This window comes from Elephas maximus, chromosome 15 (genome assembly GCF_024166365.1).
Source record: "Elephas maximus indicus isolate mEleMax1 chromosome 15, mEleMax1 primary haplotype, whole genome shotgun sequence".
NCBI classification, from domain to species: domain Eukaryota; kingdom Metazoa; phylum Chordata; class Mammalia; order Proboscidea; family Elephantidae; genus Elephas; species Elephas maximus.
In genome coordinates, this window is record NC_064833.1 from 38,691,586 (window position 1) to 38,708,054 (window position 16,469).

The window sequence follows — 16,469 nt, forward strand, 5'->3', positions numbered from 1 at the left end:
CTTTGTTAAATAAAGATAAAATTCCTAAAGTGCCAATATATTTCCTGACATGTAAGCACCCTTTCTTTTTGTATCTTCCAAAATATGGAACAGTACTATACATGTACTAAAAATTAATATATGTTGGCTAAATGAAGAAATAGAAAATTAGGTTTATATTAAGCTTTTTGGATATAAAGTAGTATAAATTCTAATTTTAATGCCAATTAGTTTAAGTTGTTTGAAATACATTTTATTTAACAGATATAAAACAATTTTAAACATTTACAACTTGTACAAAGACTGGTAGCTTCAATATTTTTAAAATGCTATACTAAAAGAATAGGTAAAACTCAAGGCCACAATGACAATTCAAATTATAGGTCCAAGGAATGAGAACATGAAGAAAGTATTCTAATCAACTACAAAATCCTGAACCTATTTTTGATTGAAGTGAAATGAATAATACTAGATTTAAAAACAGTATGAAATCACACTTTTGTCTGTAAACACATTTAGCTTCGATTTTCATTCAGATACATACATAAACATGATATAGAATGTCATTTTTAAGAAAAACCATTCAATAGTATAATAAAAAAGAGGTAGGGAGTGAAACTTCAAGAATTTATTTTGGAAGTTCTTCAATAATGATGCGAGACACTGAATTCCATCCAGTAGAGGCATCTCCTTTTGGGTAATCTGAACAAGTACCAACCCAAATAGCAATATCCACTAATCCCGCACCAATTCCTTCACAAAGTCCTTCCACTGCAAAACAAAGATCAAAGTTACATCTTTCTTTAGAAGAGAAAGCAAAAACTTGTAGTACTTTAGCAAGCTAGATTATAAATCTGTTTAATGTATAACTAATTAAAAATTATAATAGCTTATAAGGGTTTAATAAAGGTAAATTCTCTTTTTCTTAGTTGGTACATAAATATTTTAAATGAATATAATATGTATATATTCTCCATTCTATGATATAAACTTAAGCAGTTTGCTTACAGGTTTCAGTCATAAAAACAGAATTTATTGAATTACAGAGAGAGCCTAAAATTAAAAAAAAAAAAATCATTTGACTAAACCAAACCAAAGGATGGTTGTTCTTTTAAAAGACAAGACTTTGGTTTGATATGCAAGTCTTTTTAAATAAAGCCCTTTCCAGCACTCACTTGTACACTTGATGCTTTCCTAAAAGAAAAGGCTTTTTTAACAATCAAAGAAGTTCTAGCATAATCATTTTACCAGACCTTCAATCTGGGAATCAAATTTTACACAGAATTTCCTCACAATAAAACAAAATGAAACACAGACTGCCCTTCTGTGTTCTATGCTTTATAAGTACATGCCTTCTTCACATGTCTTCTGGACTTTAACATAGTAACATACAACTTGCATTCCACGTTACCAAGGTGATTCTCCTATGTTAAAAAACAAATTTTCCCCAGTGGTCATTTTAACAGGCAAAAAGATATGGCACCTTTGACGCCTTTGTAAGGAGGAAAGGAACTGTGCAGATTGGTAGACTCTTTAAGAAAATGAATCCTGACATATGAGGAGTACACTGGATGACCTCATGTGACTGGTGAGATTTCTTGTGTGGTAGAGGTTACTGCATTCCAGTTGAACCCCAGGGATGTAGGGCTGAAGCAATCTGCTTCCATCAGCTATCATATTACATCAGTGGCTGTAGGGCGGTCCCTCAGATTCCAGCAACCTGGCTGTGGTTCAAGCCCTTTCCAAAGTTTGGATAGCTAAACAGTGGGCCCATTATCCCATTTAATCTGGCATTCTCATACCATGTCAAATGACAGTGCCCAGAAATAAACATGTGTCCCCAAAGTCTTAACATCTGTGACCCAGAAACCTGCTTCATCACCCTACAGCCTTTTGACTCAAGAAGTCAGACAAGCTTGGGTCTAGCATCAGGTTTACATGGGAGAGATGAATGGTCACTTCATGGTCTTTGACAAATGAAATTATGTTTGTTGAATGAATAATGTATTGCATTACATAACGTAGTATTTACTCGGACAATGTAGTACTGCATCTTATCAAGCACCTAAGATATGTTGGCTTAGGGGTTCCCAACCTGCTTTCCTCCTAGACCTGTGTAACAGATGGCATTCAAATATTCATCAAACTCCCACGGGCATATCCAAGGTTTTAAGTCAACCTCTGATGTGCTAACTATAAATACACCCCCTTTTCTTTCCCTCAAAAAAGAGTATTAGTGTGCAAGAGAAACTGATTGTATTATAGGGGTAACCTGTAATCCACCTTAATACAAAAACTGCTATTAAGAAATTACATACACTCCACCCAACTGATCACATCAAATGAATTTCCACACCATGGCTTAAAAATGCTACGTTGAATAATTTATTAAGTATATGTATGTACGGGATGCAGTTCCTGGCCCTAAGGGCTTACGTTACAGCAAGATACTAACATACACCTTAAAGATCATATAACAGAAAATAGGTTGCTTATATCAACTACTATTTAAACATGTATCACTTCCTAATCAAATGTTATATTTTATATCTAGGCTTCCTTTATTTCAGAGACTGTTTCTCAGATGGAAAGCATGTCTTCCTTTTCAGTACATATACCTAAGGAGGTAGTGAAAAGGCTTCTAAATCTGATTAAAAGAGGACTTGGGAGACAAAAGAGTAGGGTTCTGCTTTCTTGAACACTGATTCTACTCTCCTGCTGTTGTTGTTGTGTGCTGTTCCATGGATTCTGACTTCTAGTGGCCCCATGTGACAGAGTAGAACTGCCCCATTCAGTTTCCTAGGCTGTAAATCTTTATGGAAGCAGACTGCCACGTCTTTCTCCAGCAGGGCGGCTGGTGGGTTGGAACCACCTACCTTTTGGTTAGCAGCTGAGCGCTTTAACCACTGTACCACCAGGGCACCTTCTCTCCTGGGTAAGACCCTTAATTTCCCTGGGCTCTATTATCTCTATGTGTAAACAGAGTTAAAATATTTTCCCTATATTCTCTAGGATGTTGTGAGGATTTCAGAAAAAATGTGAAAGGGATGCCCTTTGATTTCCTAGGGATAAATGTGCTATAGATATAAATACATACATTAGACATACTTTCTTATAGGGTGAATTTTTTTCCCTTCTACTTTTTGGTATTTTCTAAACTTTCTTTAATGAATCTTAAAATAGGTGGTTTAATTGAATGTCTTTTCTCTTATACTGGGTAGGAAAAAAATACAATGCAGGAATGATACAGGAATTTTGTCTTTTATAAATTCAGCAGAACGTTTCCACCCTTTTAAGGAAAAGGCAGAGAAATCCATCACTTTACCAGTCTAAGCTAGTGGTTTTCAACCTTGGCTGAACATTAGAATAATCTGGAGATATTACGAAAGTCCCCTTGCCTAGTTTGTACCCAGACCAATGGCATCAGGCTCCTTGCGGGGTGGTACCAGGCATCAGTAATTTTTAAAGTTCCTCAGGTGAGCCCAATGTGCAGCCAAGACTGAGAACCACTGCTCTGCGGCGTTATTGACTATTTTGCCATCTCATCTAACTCAGTGATTTTTCAACCCTGAGGACACCTCAGAATCACTAGGGAATATTTAAAAAAATACAGATGTCGGGGTCTTGACCCCAGAGATTCTGATTCAGTTGGTCAGGGATGAGACCCAGGCATACATATACTGTATTTTTTCACAAATAATGCACCCTCACATGTAACGCAAAAGTAAGGAGAGTGTTGTGAGGTTGGCGGAAAAAAAAAAAAAAAACACGTAACATGCCTAATAATGTGGTCTAGAACTTACATTCTAGACCAGTGGTGCTCATACATATTTACTTTTAACCTGTTTCTTTTTGAGGCATCCCTGGTTGGTGCAAACGACTAACACATCTGGCAGCTAACTGAAAGGTTCAAGTCTACCCAGTGTTGTCTGGAAAGAAAGGCTTGGTCCTCTACTTCCTAAAAAAATCAGCCACTGAAAACCCTATGGAGCACAGTTCTGGACTGTCTGACACAGATGGGGTTGCCATGAGTTGGAATTGTGTAAAAATATGGTATATTTTTTAAAGAATCCACAAGTAATTCTAAAGTGAAACCATGGTGGAGAATCATGTACTGAAAACTTGCAATAACCTCCCCTTGGAGCAGGCTAGTGAGCAAATATGATAGTGGAATTAAAAACTAATCCTGAGTCTCCGAAAATCTGAGGCAGTGTCATTTTGCTACATACCAGAAGAAGTGCGGTGAATATTAATTGTTGAATTCATCTCAGGGCTTCCTTGGTCCAAATAAATGATAGCTTCAATGGGAAGAGGTCCTGAACATTCAGCTCCATTGAAGGTGAAATACCAGCGCTGGCAGCATGCACTTCTGCATTTTAGCCGAAGTGAGCCACTAAACAAAACTCTTAGAGCACTGTTGGAACGCATCTTTGTAAATGTACACTCCTATCACAAACACAGAAATAGGTTTTAATTAGCATTTTCCATTTTATTTGATTAAAATATGCTTTCAAATTGTATTGTGAATTTTATTTACTATCCTTTTCTCCACTCCACATTTAAAAAGCTTAACTTTTACAGAGAGAGGTTCTGTGCAAGATAGGTAACAGAATTTCATATGGGAACTCTAAGAAAATCAGATTACAGCTTTCTTAGAATTATTTGACCCATTGAATGCATCTTTCAGTTTTACCAAAACAATTAGTCTTCAGTATCTTAGACCAACCAATCTATACATTTTTTTCATTCAGAAAATATTTACTGAGCCCCAACTATGTACTAGACACTGCAGATGCAGGTTTACTTTTGACCTGTTTCTTTCTGAGGCGTTCCTGAGTGGTACAAATGATTCATTGCATTTGGCTGCTAAACCAAAAGGTTCAAGTTTACCCACAGTCGCCTCTAAAGAAAAGCTTGGCCATCTACTTCCTAATAAAATCAGCCACTGAAAACCCTATGGAGCACAGCTCTGCTCTGACACACATGGGGTCGCCATGAGTTGAAATTGACTTGACACAATAGGTTGGCGTTTCTTTTTCAGCAACAGTGAGCACTATCAGGAGGTAAAGTATAGGTGGGGGTCAGGAGTTCTTAACCCACCTGGTTCTTAGTCTTTACGTACATGACACAATCATAAGGCCCAGGTTTTTTTCTCTAACTGGTCCTTGCAAAATTTCCCTGCCTATTAGCTCACAGTCCTACTTATCTTTTACTTGCTGAAGGCTACCATACCCATTCTGACCACTGCTAAAATGAACTTGAAAACACATGAACAATTTAGAGTCTATATAAGGATAGTTTTTACAAAGAACTCAGGAACTTTTGACAGACTATAAATAAGTTACCAGTCTATCAACGTCAGCTGTTTAAATAGCTAGGCAACATTTTAATAAGATGCTTTCTTAGAAATCACACATGAACATAAAAAAGGTCACAGTTCCCAAAACTGTGGAAATTCTATCGTACAAAAATCAAATCAAGAAAGTTTCAAGCTCTTTTATAGAGAGTATAGAGCAGAGGCCTAAATGCTTTAAGGAGCTGAGAAGAATAGATATAATCCACAAACCGTATCTCAAACCTTCAAATTTTATAAAAGTAAAATCTCTTCTATTTTGCCTGGGGATCATGGCAGCTGAAACAGTGAAGTAACATGTGGTAGATATGGAAGCATGTAAAGTCCACAGAAAAAGAAAGAGGCTTAAAAATACCACCAACCTCAACTCTATCCTTTCCCAGTGGACTTGCCAGTTACATTTGAAGCAAACGCTAAGGTCAAAGTGATTGAATCATTAATCAAAATGCACTGCCAGGCAAGCTAAGTAATTTTTTCCCCTGAATGTTGAGAATAATCTAGAATGGCCATTGTAATGCATCCCATCTGGTCCATTTCATTTCTCTCGAACTCAGCATTTTTAGGCTAGGCCTGCTACCTAAACAGACCCCTAGTGGTGAAGTGGTTAAGAGCTCCGTTGCTAACCAAAAGGTCGGCAGTTCGAATCCACCAGCTGCTCGTTGGAAGCCTATGGATTTGCAAAACAAACCCTATGCAATGGGTTTGTTTTTAGCTTGGCTACCTAAAGTAAGAGCAAATACCAATTGGCTTCCCACTTCCAGACAATCCCAATCATGTGGAAATTTATTCCCATCTTTACGTCTGGGACCACAATTCAAGTTTCTTAGACTAATTAAAATTTACATTCACTTTAGGACAAGATAGGAAAGTTGTTTACCGTTCAACACAGACACCTATGCTCTCTTTTTTGTTTGTATGTTTTTAAAAAAAGAGTAAGTTATTATAGGCATCATGGTTAAAATGATATGGTGATTTATGTGTCTTAGAAATACCCTTATGAAACTCTGAGATGTTATCAATTTTTAAAATTACTTTTAAGTTAATAGTCACATTGTACCTAGCCTATATTTTATTTTTTTAAGTCTTTCAGTAAAAAACAATGAAATCCCACCTAAAAGTTAACAGTCAAATATGAAAACCCAAGTTTTGATTCAACTTAAAAAAAAAAACCAGGCTTTACTTACTGCAATTTTTCCAAGATCTATGCCATAATTGAGTGAACTCCATGAACACTGCTTGTAGTTAGGTGTCCAGGACTCTTCAAAGCTTTCCCTCAGGCATTCCCCCTTTTCTCCTTTGAATCCGTCCCGACCTGGGATCCCAGGCGTGCCAGGAATGCCATTGGCCCCAGGGCTCCCATCTCGACCAGGCACCCCTGCAGGCCCTTGTAAGCACATTCCATTATACTACAGGGAGAAAGGAAAGGGGGATAAACTCTCACCGCTTATGTAAGATCCAAAGACTCAATCTGATTAGAATTGCATTATTTTGAGCCCTTGGAGCCAAGCATCCCTTCATCTCACTTGTCCATGGTATTCTACATGATTTATTATAGATAATTCATTTTTTCTTTAGATAATTCATTTTTAAATGATTACTAAAACATTGAGATTTCTTTGCTACATTTTTTTTTAATTGCAGAATACACACACACAACAAAAACCAAACCAAACCTATTGCCATCAGTTGATTCCAGCTCATAACAATCCTATAGGACAGAGTAGAACTCTCCCATAGGATTTCCAAGGCTGTAATCTTTACGGAAGCAGATTGCCACATCTTTCTCCCACGGAGCAGCTGGTGGGTTTGAACCACCGATCTTTCTGTTAGAAGCTGAGCACTTTAACCACTGCACCACCAGGGCTCCTACACACACACAATCACGGGGACAAAATGTTTTCATTTGCCTTGCTCCTTTCTATTGCAAGCATATGTAATTTTTAAATAGCTATATTCCTGTTATTGTTTTTGTTGTTATATTCCTAAGGTGGATATAATTTGATGTTCTGCTTTTTACATCTAACCCTATATCTTATAAAAGGACTTGGATTTCATAATTACACTTTTATAGTTTTATGCAAACATTGAACTATTTTTGGACACTGTGATCGTTAAGGTTGTGTGTCAACTTGGCTGGGCCACGATTCTTTCTAGTTTGGAAGTCCTGTAATAATGTAATCATCTCCAGAATGAGATCTGATATAATGTGATCACCTCTACAATGGGATCTGCTGAGAGTAGCTAATCAGTTCAAAGGGAGCTTCCTTGAGGGTGTGGCCTGCATCCAATATAGGTGAACTTTCTGGCAGGGCTCATGGGCTTTGGCTGGCTCTGGATCCTGCAGCTGGCCCCTGTTCATCTGACCTCTGGTTCTTGGGACTTGAGCTAGCAGCTTGCCTGTGAGTCTTGGGATGCATCAGCATCTGCAGTCTGGATCTTGGGTTTGCTAGCCCCTGCAGCTATATGAGTCGGGAGAAAACTCCAGCCTGACCCACAGACTTGGGACTTCCCAGTTTCTACAACTGCAAGAGCCATTTCCTTGATATAAATCTCTCTCTGTATATATGTATATACATGTTCACTAATTTTGCTTCTCTAGAGAACCCAGCCTAAGACAGATACTTAGGTTATTTCCTGTTTTTCTATCATTAATGTTATTGTAATAAAATCTTTATGCATATAGCTTTTTTCTTCTTTTTTTGAATTATTTTTCTAAGATAAATTTCTAGGAATATAATTATAAAATTTTAACAGTCAATAATTATCTTACGCTGGCAATATATGTAAGCTGGATATACAGTTGTTGTTGTTAAGTGCCATTGAGTTGATTTTAACTCAGTGACTGCATGTGACAGAGTAGAACTGTCCCATAGGGTGTCCTAGACTGTAATCTTTACAGAGGAAGATCACCAGGTCAGTCTCCCTCAGAGTCACTGGTTGGGTTCAAACCACCAGCCTTTCAGCTGCACCAGCAGGGCTCTTGTGGATACGCGTATCCCGTTTACCCTCCCTATTTTTATATGGAGGACATGTCACTAAGGTAGCACTCCCGATTGCCAACTCCACCTCTCCTCCCTGAGGAGGTAAGTGATCTGGTTGTGGGTGACCACTGGTCCTCAGTAAGGTGGCAATAATTTATCAAAGTCTGTAAGTGCAAAAAAAAGACTTAGGTACTAACTACGATTGTTTTTTGTTTTGTTTTTTTGGGTGGTGTTCATGGATTCTGGAGCTAGATTCTCTGGATTTAAATCCTGGCTCTGACATTTATTAGCTATCTGAGATAAGGCAAGTTACTCGCCTTTCAGTGCCTCAGTTTCCTTATCTGTAAAATGGGAATAATAATAAAGATTCTCACCTTTAGGCTTATTATGTGATTTTAATGTGGTAATAAATAAAATGTGCATAGAACAGTGCCTGACACACAGTAAACACAGCATATGGCAACCATTATTATTCTTACTCCTTCAGGACCAGTGGGAGGCAGTAATCCTGGGTAAGTATGTCCACTCCCTTGAGTGAGCTTTCCCAGGGTCTAGACCTTAAGCTCTGGGCTGCTAACAGAAAAATCAGTAGTTCAAACCCACCCAGTGGTTCTGTGGGAGAAAACATCTGCTCCCATAAAGATTACAGCCTCAAAAACCCTATGGGCCAGTTCTACCCTGTCATATAGGGTCACTGTAAGTTGGAATTGACGGCATGCAACAAGACCTGGGAAAGAGAGCAAGGCCTGTTACCTGCACACATAAGCCACACACATCAACATAGTTGTATCAGTGATAAAGGTGGTATTTTAATCTCCATCTGTCCAATTCCCGTGTCCACCCCCAAATAAGTTCAGGTGGGAACAGGCATGCCAGTTATTAGACCCTTTAAACCCCAACACAATCCACTTAATTTTTTTATTTAACCATTTTCCGGTTTGTGTAAATTGTTCAATACCATCATTCTGTATAAATATAATATTCAGTGAGAACAAAGCAACGTTCCTTATATATTAAAATAATCTTCAAGCTTATCTTTTAACTTCAGTTTCGAGTTTGAAAATAGTCAGGTTATAAAATCCAATAATGACGCTGCCCAGAAAGGATCTTTATGTATCTAGACTAATGCTTGCCAGCCAATTGGCTTCTAACATTACTAGTTTGATCTTTGTTTTGATAAATAATTTTTATGACTTTGACCATTGCCATTTTTTCTGATTGTAAGGGAAAAAGACACTATTTATTTACTGTAAATAATATGAAGATAAATAATAAAAGTATTCAATATTTGCAAAAGTATATGAGGACATGCCAAAGGAAAAAAATGTTTAAAAACAGATTAGTTTTATTTTAGACTTAATTTTCATGTTAGTATTTTCAAGCACTTTCACTAGAGACAGGAAATGTATGGACATATAAAGTGGAAAGGGAGAAGAAAAAAGGTTTCTTCTGGCATTTTTTGATTTTTTTTTTCCATTATTATTCCCCTGGAGTAAGACACTATACAGACTATGTTTTATTTTCCTATTTAACAGTGGTTTTCAACCAGAGGCAATTTTGCCCCAGAGGGGACATTCGGCAATGTCTAGAGACATTTTGATTGTCACAACTGGGAGGGGACAGGCAGGACTGCTGTTGGCATCTAGTAGGCAGAAGCCAGGGATAGTGATAAGCATCCTACACACACAGGATGGGCCTCCACAACAAAGAATTATCTGGCCCCAAACATCGATAATGCTAAGGTTTAGAAACTGAAATTTTTATTCAGCTTTTCATCTAAAGGAAACCCTAGTAGTGTAGTGGTTAAAAGCTACATCTTCTAACCAAAAGGTCGGCAGTTCGAATCCACCGAGCGCCCCTTGAAAACACTATGGGGCAGTCCTACTCTGTCCTATAGGGCCACTGTGAATGGGAATCGACTCAAAGGCAACGGGTTTGGGTTTGTTTTTTTTTTTTTCACCCAAATGGTGTATTCCAAACACTATGTAACTTTATTGGATCCGGTTCCACAGGTGTTCCATCTGTCTTCTTTCACGCTAAAATGCTAACCCAGAACATGCCTAGTACCCAGTGGGATTCAATCAATATCTGTGGAACCAAAAACAACAACAAAAAAAAGGAAGCCCAGATTCTTCTATACCCCTGCAGAACTGTTCTTTTCCCTGGCCACCAGGGGGCAGAGCTTGCTGAAAGCGTAAAAGGAACGCTTTGAAAGATCCTGTACAAAGAAGCTTGAGAGGATCTGTTGAAAGCTTAGTAATGTCTACGTGGACTTTTTCTTTCAGCAAAACCAAATCCAATCTACAGGATGTACCTGAGTCTGCCTGCACACTAAGCTTTTCCAAGTGGGGCTAGAGCTGTGGGAAACTACGGTATTGGAAATCCTTGGAGGAAAAGAAAAAAAAATGCTAGCTTTATGGGGAAAAGGGATATTTTGTGTACCATAACTACAAATTCATAAAATGCAAACTGCACATGAACCACACTCATTTAGTATGGTTTTTTAAAACAGTTTAGACACTTAAAATAGAACTGCAGCCCTGAAAACACAGTCTACTTTTGCAGAACAAAATTACACAGCACATCACCAAAAAATGCTGAGTGAAACGGCAGAAATTCTTTCCAGTATTTTTGAATCCAGCATAGAACTAACTAGCTCAGTTTATAATGGCAGCTGAACAAATTCAATTTTTTTTTAATCAAAAATGCCGCTCCTTCTTATTGTTGCAATGCCTGTAAACCGTATTTATTTGCAGGTAAGATTGGTCTAAGGATTGAGATTTATTTTGTGCCTAGGAATACGTAGTTGTGAAAGGAGTTCTTCCTGGCTCTCTGCCCTCCATTGGTTTTGTTGACTTTGAGAAGGTAAGAGCTTTAAGCAAACAGACCTCATAGATTTGCCCCTCAGAAGGCACTTGGGCTATCCCTTCTTCTGGAAGCTGTCTTCTCCCTTAACTCGGCTTTGATGTTCCTTCCTTGTGGCCACAGGTCACTGTTTGGAAGGACCAACTATCTGGACTAAATAGAAAAATGAAACGGGTCCTGGGAGACTTAGAGTGGGACCGACCCTTCATTTCCCCTTCCGGTCTTAAACCCTCTGAACCACTCCTGGCCCCAGCTGTGGTCGTCCAGCTAAGTAAATTGCAGCCCATGCTCCCTAGGAAGATGACCCAACGTGACTCATAGTCTTCAAGTTACAGAGTTGGACAGACGCTTTGTGAGGGCTCTGCAGTCAGATGTAGCCACCGCCCCCGACAAAGGACACGTAGCATGGCCTTGGCTCAGAGGATCAAAGGAGTCGAGGGTCTCCCAAGCAACTCCCAGGCCTAGGTTCTAACCTACCGAAGCTCCCCTAGCCTACTCTCATTCTCGCCCTAACTCTCTCTGCCCTCCAAGGAGGTTCCTCTGAGACCAGAAGCTATTAAGCGACTCTGTAATTTGGGGCGTCCCACCGGATCCATATCCCATCTCTGCTCCCAAGGGCCCTGTCATTTTGGTTTCCCGTCCGAGTTCCGGACTCCACTACACGTATTGCCAGGGTCCTTTCTTACACGTACACACAGAAAAAGCAGGACACCCAGGCGCACGCACGATACACACACACACACAACCCTACAGATATCCCTCCAGCGTACAGACAGACGCCCACCCCGCGTCGTCCGCCGCTCTGTAGCCTCCACCAGCGCAGCGTGGCGTCCTCCCCGCACTCACCAGGTCCACCACCTCCCTCTGCCGGAGCAGCGCCTTTTGCTTCCCCTTGGGGGGCTCGGAGCCGCTCGACGGCGCCGGCAGCTGCAGCAGCAGGAGCAGCAGGAGGCCGAGGAGCCGCTCCGGGGAGGTGGCGGCGGGGCGCTGGGAGCGCATGGCGCGCGGCGCCCGGGAAGCGCAGAGCTGGGCCGGCGGGCGCGGGGCGCGGAGCGGGAGCAGGAGAACCGGGAGGAGGAGGCGGAGGAGAAGGTCGAGGGAGCCGGGACGTGGTCAGCGTCTGGTCCCGCCAACCTCCGAGCCCGCCGCCCGCTGCATCAATACGCCTTTCACCCGCGCTTCCCGCTCTCCCTCCCTCTCTCCCTCTCTCCTGGACACCGGAGTTTCCGTGCTATCATAGGCCGGAGCCCCCACCCCAAGCCCGGCGCGGGGCGGGCCGAAAGCTGGGCCCGCCCCTGCGGCTGCTGCCGCGCGGCCCTCCAGGACCCTCCGGGGACCGTGCGGACTGGGCGGAGGACCTGCCCGAGGGGCCGAGCCGCGTGGCCGTCGTCGGGGAGCCACATGTGGAGGCGCGACTAAAGTGGAGCGGGCACCGCCTAAATGAATCTTTTAGAGACACGTGTCTTAACCTGTGCCCAGGAACCGGCTTCTGGGGTCCTCAATCCCTGGAACTGTGGGCAAGCCTTTTGGGCAGGGGCGGGGAGGCGGACGTTTTGGGGGTTGGGACATAGATATCATCATGTCCTCCACAGGGCCACTGGCCCAAATGGTTAAGAACAGCATTCTTAATAATAAGTGCTAACACACACTAAGCTCGGGGAACCATGCAGCCTTTTACGTGTACCCTGTCCTCACAGCGATCCCATAGGGGTAGATAGCTCCTTTGCAGCCCCACTAACGCATGAGGAAACTGAGACTCATGGAGGTTAATCAACATTCAGTAGTAGAAGTCTACTTTTGAGTACTCAGTCTTGACCTGTAACGGATATCTTCTTTTTCTAAGCTTGTCTTCCGCTTGCTATGGAAGTTTTAAATACAAAGACATGGGACAGTGCCTGCGGTGAGAAGTACCTCTTGAGAGTTGAACGGGCAGTCTCTTTTCCTTGGACTAACAAAACTGGAGAGAACTAAGAGACTCTGTCACAATCTGGTGTAAGAGGCTTTCCTGTTATGTCAACACTGGAACCTGCTCCCTTTCAGACAGGGAAGTCACCTCTTTTACTTCGTTCATTCTGGAAGAAAGTGTCTTCCAGCAGCCAGGCCACCCAACCGAAGGGTCAAGAGGAGTCCCCAGCTCCTTTATACATCATTGTGTGGAGCCAGGTGGAATAGAAGTCTTGCCACACCTGTAACAACACTGAGGCTGCTGACAGAAGGGCAATGCTGCCGAGGTCAAACTCGACTCAGCAGGCTCTCTTTGGAGACCCAGCCAGGTTCCCGGAAATTATAGTGAGATCCAGTCGATGGATATCAAAGACAGGTCAGTTCTAGGAATGTTCACTCCTGGGCCAGCACCTAACTGCAGGTAAATTTCAAAAACCATTACGTCTTTTAAAAAGTCTGCATATGTTGCATGCCTTTCTCTAGGTCAGAGTCTGCTGAGAGTGTGAGAAGCACAAACCCAAATGAGTTCTATAATTTACAGGGCCTAGTGCAAAATGAAAATTCCAAGGCCCTTGCCCAAAATTATAAAGAATTTAATAATTAAACCAAACCAGAGCATTAAATCAAGCTTGGGACCCTTCTAAGTGTGGAGCCCTGTGTGACTGCACAGGTTGCACACCCATGAAGATTTCCCAGCTGGTACCTTTCTGCAGCCAAACCACTGTGGTGGCAGCAGTCTCACAGGCTGGAGAGGAGGGCACCACCACCCAGGAATCTGGCCTTGACCCAATTCCTGCTGCTGTGGCTGCTGCTACAGTCATCCAGTGACTTCGGTGGTCACTTCCTCGGTAAATCTGGGGTCCAGAAGGGGTTTCAGCAAGGAGCTAATCCTACCTTAACATCCAAGCATTTTAAAACTGCAGATTCACGTAATGAATCAAATTACATTGTAAGATAACAAATATCAGCTACATCTCAAAGATAACATATAATGAAATATAAGTACTTTACAGTATGCAGGGGACTTTCACATACCCTGTCTCCCTCAGCTAGCCTGGCACACTGAGGCAGATTTACTGGGGGCTGAGTCTCTGGGTGGTGCAAACGGTTAAGTGCTCAGCTACTAACAGTAAGGCTTAGCCATTTGAACCCACCCAGAGGCACCGCAGAAGAGAGGCCTGGGGATCTGCTTCCAAAAGGTCACAGCCTTGAAAATGTTATGGCATGCAGTTCTACACACAGGGCCACCATGTGTTGAAATTGACTCATATGGGGTCACCATAAATCGGAATTGACTCAATAGCAGATTTTTTTTGTTTGTTTTTGGATGCAGCTTAACCTTCAGGTCCCCTTACTTCCTCGGTATCTTTCCAAGGCCCTGGAAGGAGGTCCTACCATGTGCTTACCAGTTGCTTTATAAAATTTGCAAAAGTAAAAATTGTAGCCACAATTTGTTAAGACTGCTCTCTCTTTCCACTTCTCTATTTCACCGCCTCTCAGGTGGCACTGGAATTGCTGCAAACATTCCAGATTTGTTACTGCTAGTTGTCCAGGTGTAGGGACGGCTTCTAGGAGTGTTGCTACTGTCTACTGGGCCAATTCACCTGTCTTTTTTAACATGAAGGTGCAAGGCTAGAAGTTGCGTTATGATACGATCGTATCCTAAGGTGCCTGGCTCAGAAGTATGTGGGTAGCAGAGGAGAAACAAGGTTTCTCATAGGTGGAGCCAAAAGCTAGTCTGTGGAAAAATTTTCCAGTCATTAGGTATATAAGCAGAGAATTCTCATCAACATCTAGTCAAAATGGAAGTCCTGTCCTATAAGGAATATACTCAGTAATGCAGTGAATACAATAATAAGCACCATATATATCTTATCTTTTTTCTTGGGAATCACACAAAATACAGTCAGAATTTCTGTGCTTTTAGGACACAAATCTGTAATAGTACAACCAATAGTGAGCTTATCAGTGTGTAAAGTCACATGTTTTTTCCATCCCAACCATTAATAATGAAAAAGTTTCCATCAACTATTTTACAGGAAAGACTGAATTGTCTTTCTAGTCTCGCTATAGAAGATGACCTGACCTTATAAAATCATTATCATATCAAAGTCAATCAGAGGTTAAGCAGCCAAAAAATATAGGAACAAAAGTATTATAGAGGTGGGTTAGGTGGTTAATTAAAAATATCATGACATTTTTCTGGATTTTGTAATGTTTATGGTTTGTCAGCTTTTAAAATATATATATAACTTGTGATTTCTTTCCTAATTTGAAATAGTCTCTTTTATACATAATTTCGTATTCTTTTTCATAAAGAGGACCCCCAAATCTGGATCAGCTTCTATCTGTGATATTGGCACTAGCTAGCAGATAACTAAACCGTTAGCTCAGAGAGGTAAAGTGACTTTCACAAGGTCACACTGTTAGTGAGCAGCAGTTCTGAACCTCACACTTGGGCCATTTTACTTTAAATAGCATACTGTTTGTTCTCCTCCATGCTGATTTCCAAACCATTACACTGCATATATGAACCCAAAGCATGAGTTTATTGGCAAGCTAACCAACTCTAATCTGATGATTAAAGATTGTAAAAGCAGTTCATAAAAAGGGGGGGTGGGGAAGGTAAGAATACATCCTAAAATATGTTCAGGAGACATTGTTGTGTTGGGTTACAATACTAATTCCCATCTGAAAGGCATGTGTTGGAATTCCTTAAGATAGGCTCAGTTTGTGTATCTATGGCTTGGGTTGGATCATTCTGGAAATAGTGCCCAGTACCATAAACTAGGAGCTTAGGTGGCACGAGTCGTTTTTGATCAGTTGCTAACTTAAAGATTGGTGATTTGAACCTACCCAGTGTCTCCACGGAAGAAAGGCCTGGTGAACTGCTTCTGTAAAGCTTACAACCAAGAAAACCCTATGAAGCAGCTCTACTCTGTAACACACGGGGTCACCATCAGTCGGGGGCTGACTCAACAGCAGCTAACAACAACAACAACCAGAAACTATTTGTAATCCCTAACTGGAACTAACATCTATAATGGTAGAACGGGACTAAGTTTTAGGCCAAAAAAAACTCTGCTGGACCACGTTAATTAAAATTCCAGAGGTAGTAGGATAGGTGACTTGCAAACCCATGGAGGTAAGAAGTAAACATAGAGACAATGAAGTTGCCGCCAAGCCGATTTGACTCACAGCAACCCTATAGGACAGGGTAGAATTGCCCCATAGAGTTTCCAAGTCTGTAATCTTTATGAAAGCAAACTGCCACATCTTACTCCCGAGGAACAGCCAGTGAGTTCAAATCACCAAATTTTCCGTTAGCAGTTGAGTGCTTAACCACT

General features: G+C 41.2%; 1 protein-coding gene across 1 annotated transcript; it reads right to left on the minus strand.

The window, feature by feature from the left end:
* Positions 1-360: 360 nt before the first annotated feature.
* Positions 361-12,370, minus strand: CTHRC1 (collagen triple helix repeat containing 1). Its single transcript, XM_049854262.1, has 4 exons — positions 12,025-12,370; positions 6,517-6,738; positions 4,209-4,425; positions 361-750 (listed from the first exon to the last, which is right to left on the minus strand). Exons 1-4 carry the CDS (start codon positions 12,175-12,177, stop codon positions 608-610), a joined length of 735 nt encoding a protein of 244 aa, XP_049710219.1. The 5' UTR covers positions 12,178-12,370; the 3' UTR covers positions 361-607.
* Between the last annotated feature and the right edge of the window lie 4,099 nt (positions 12,371-16,469).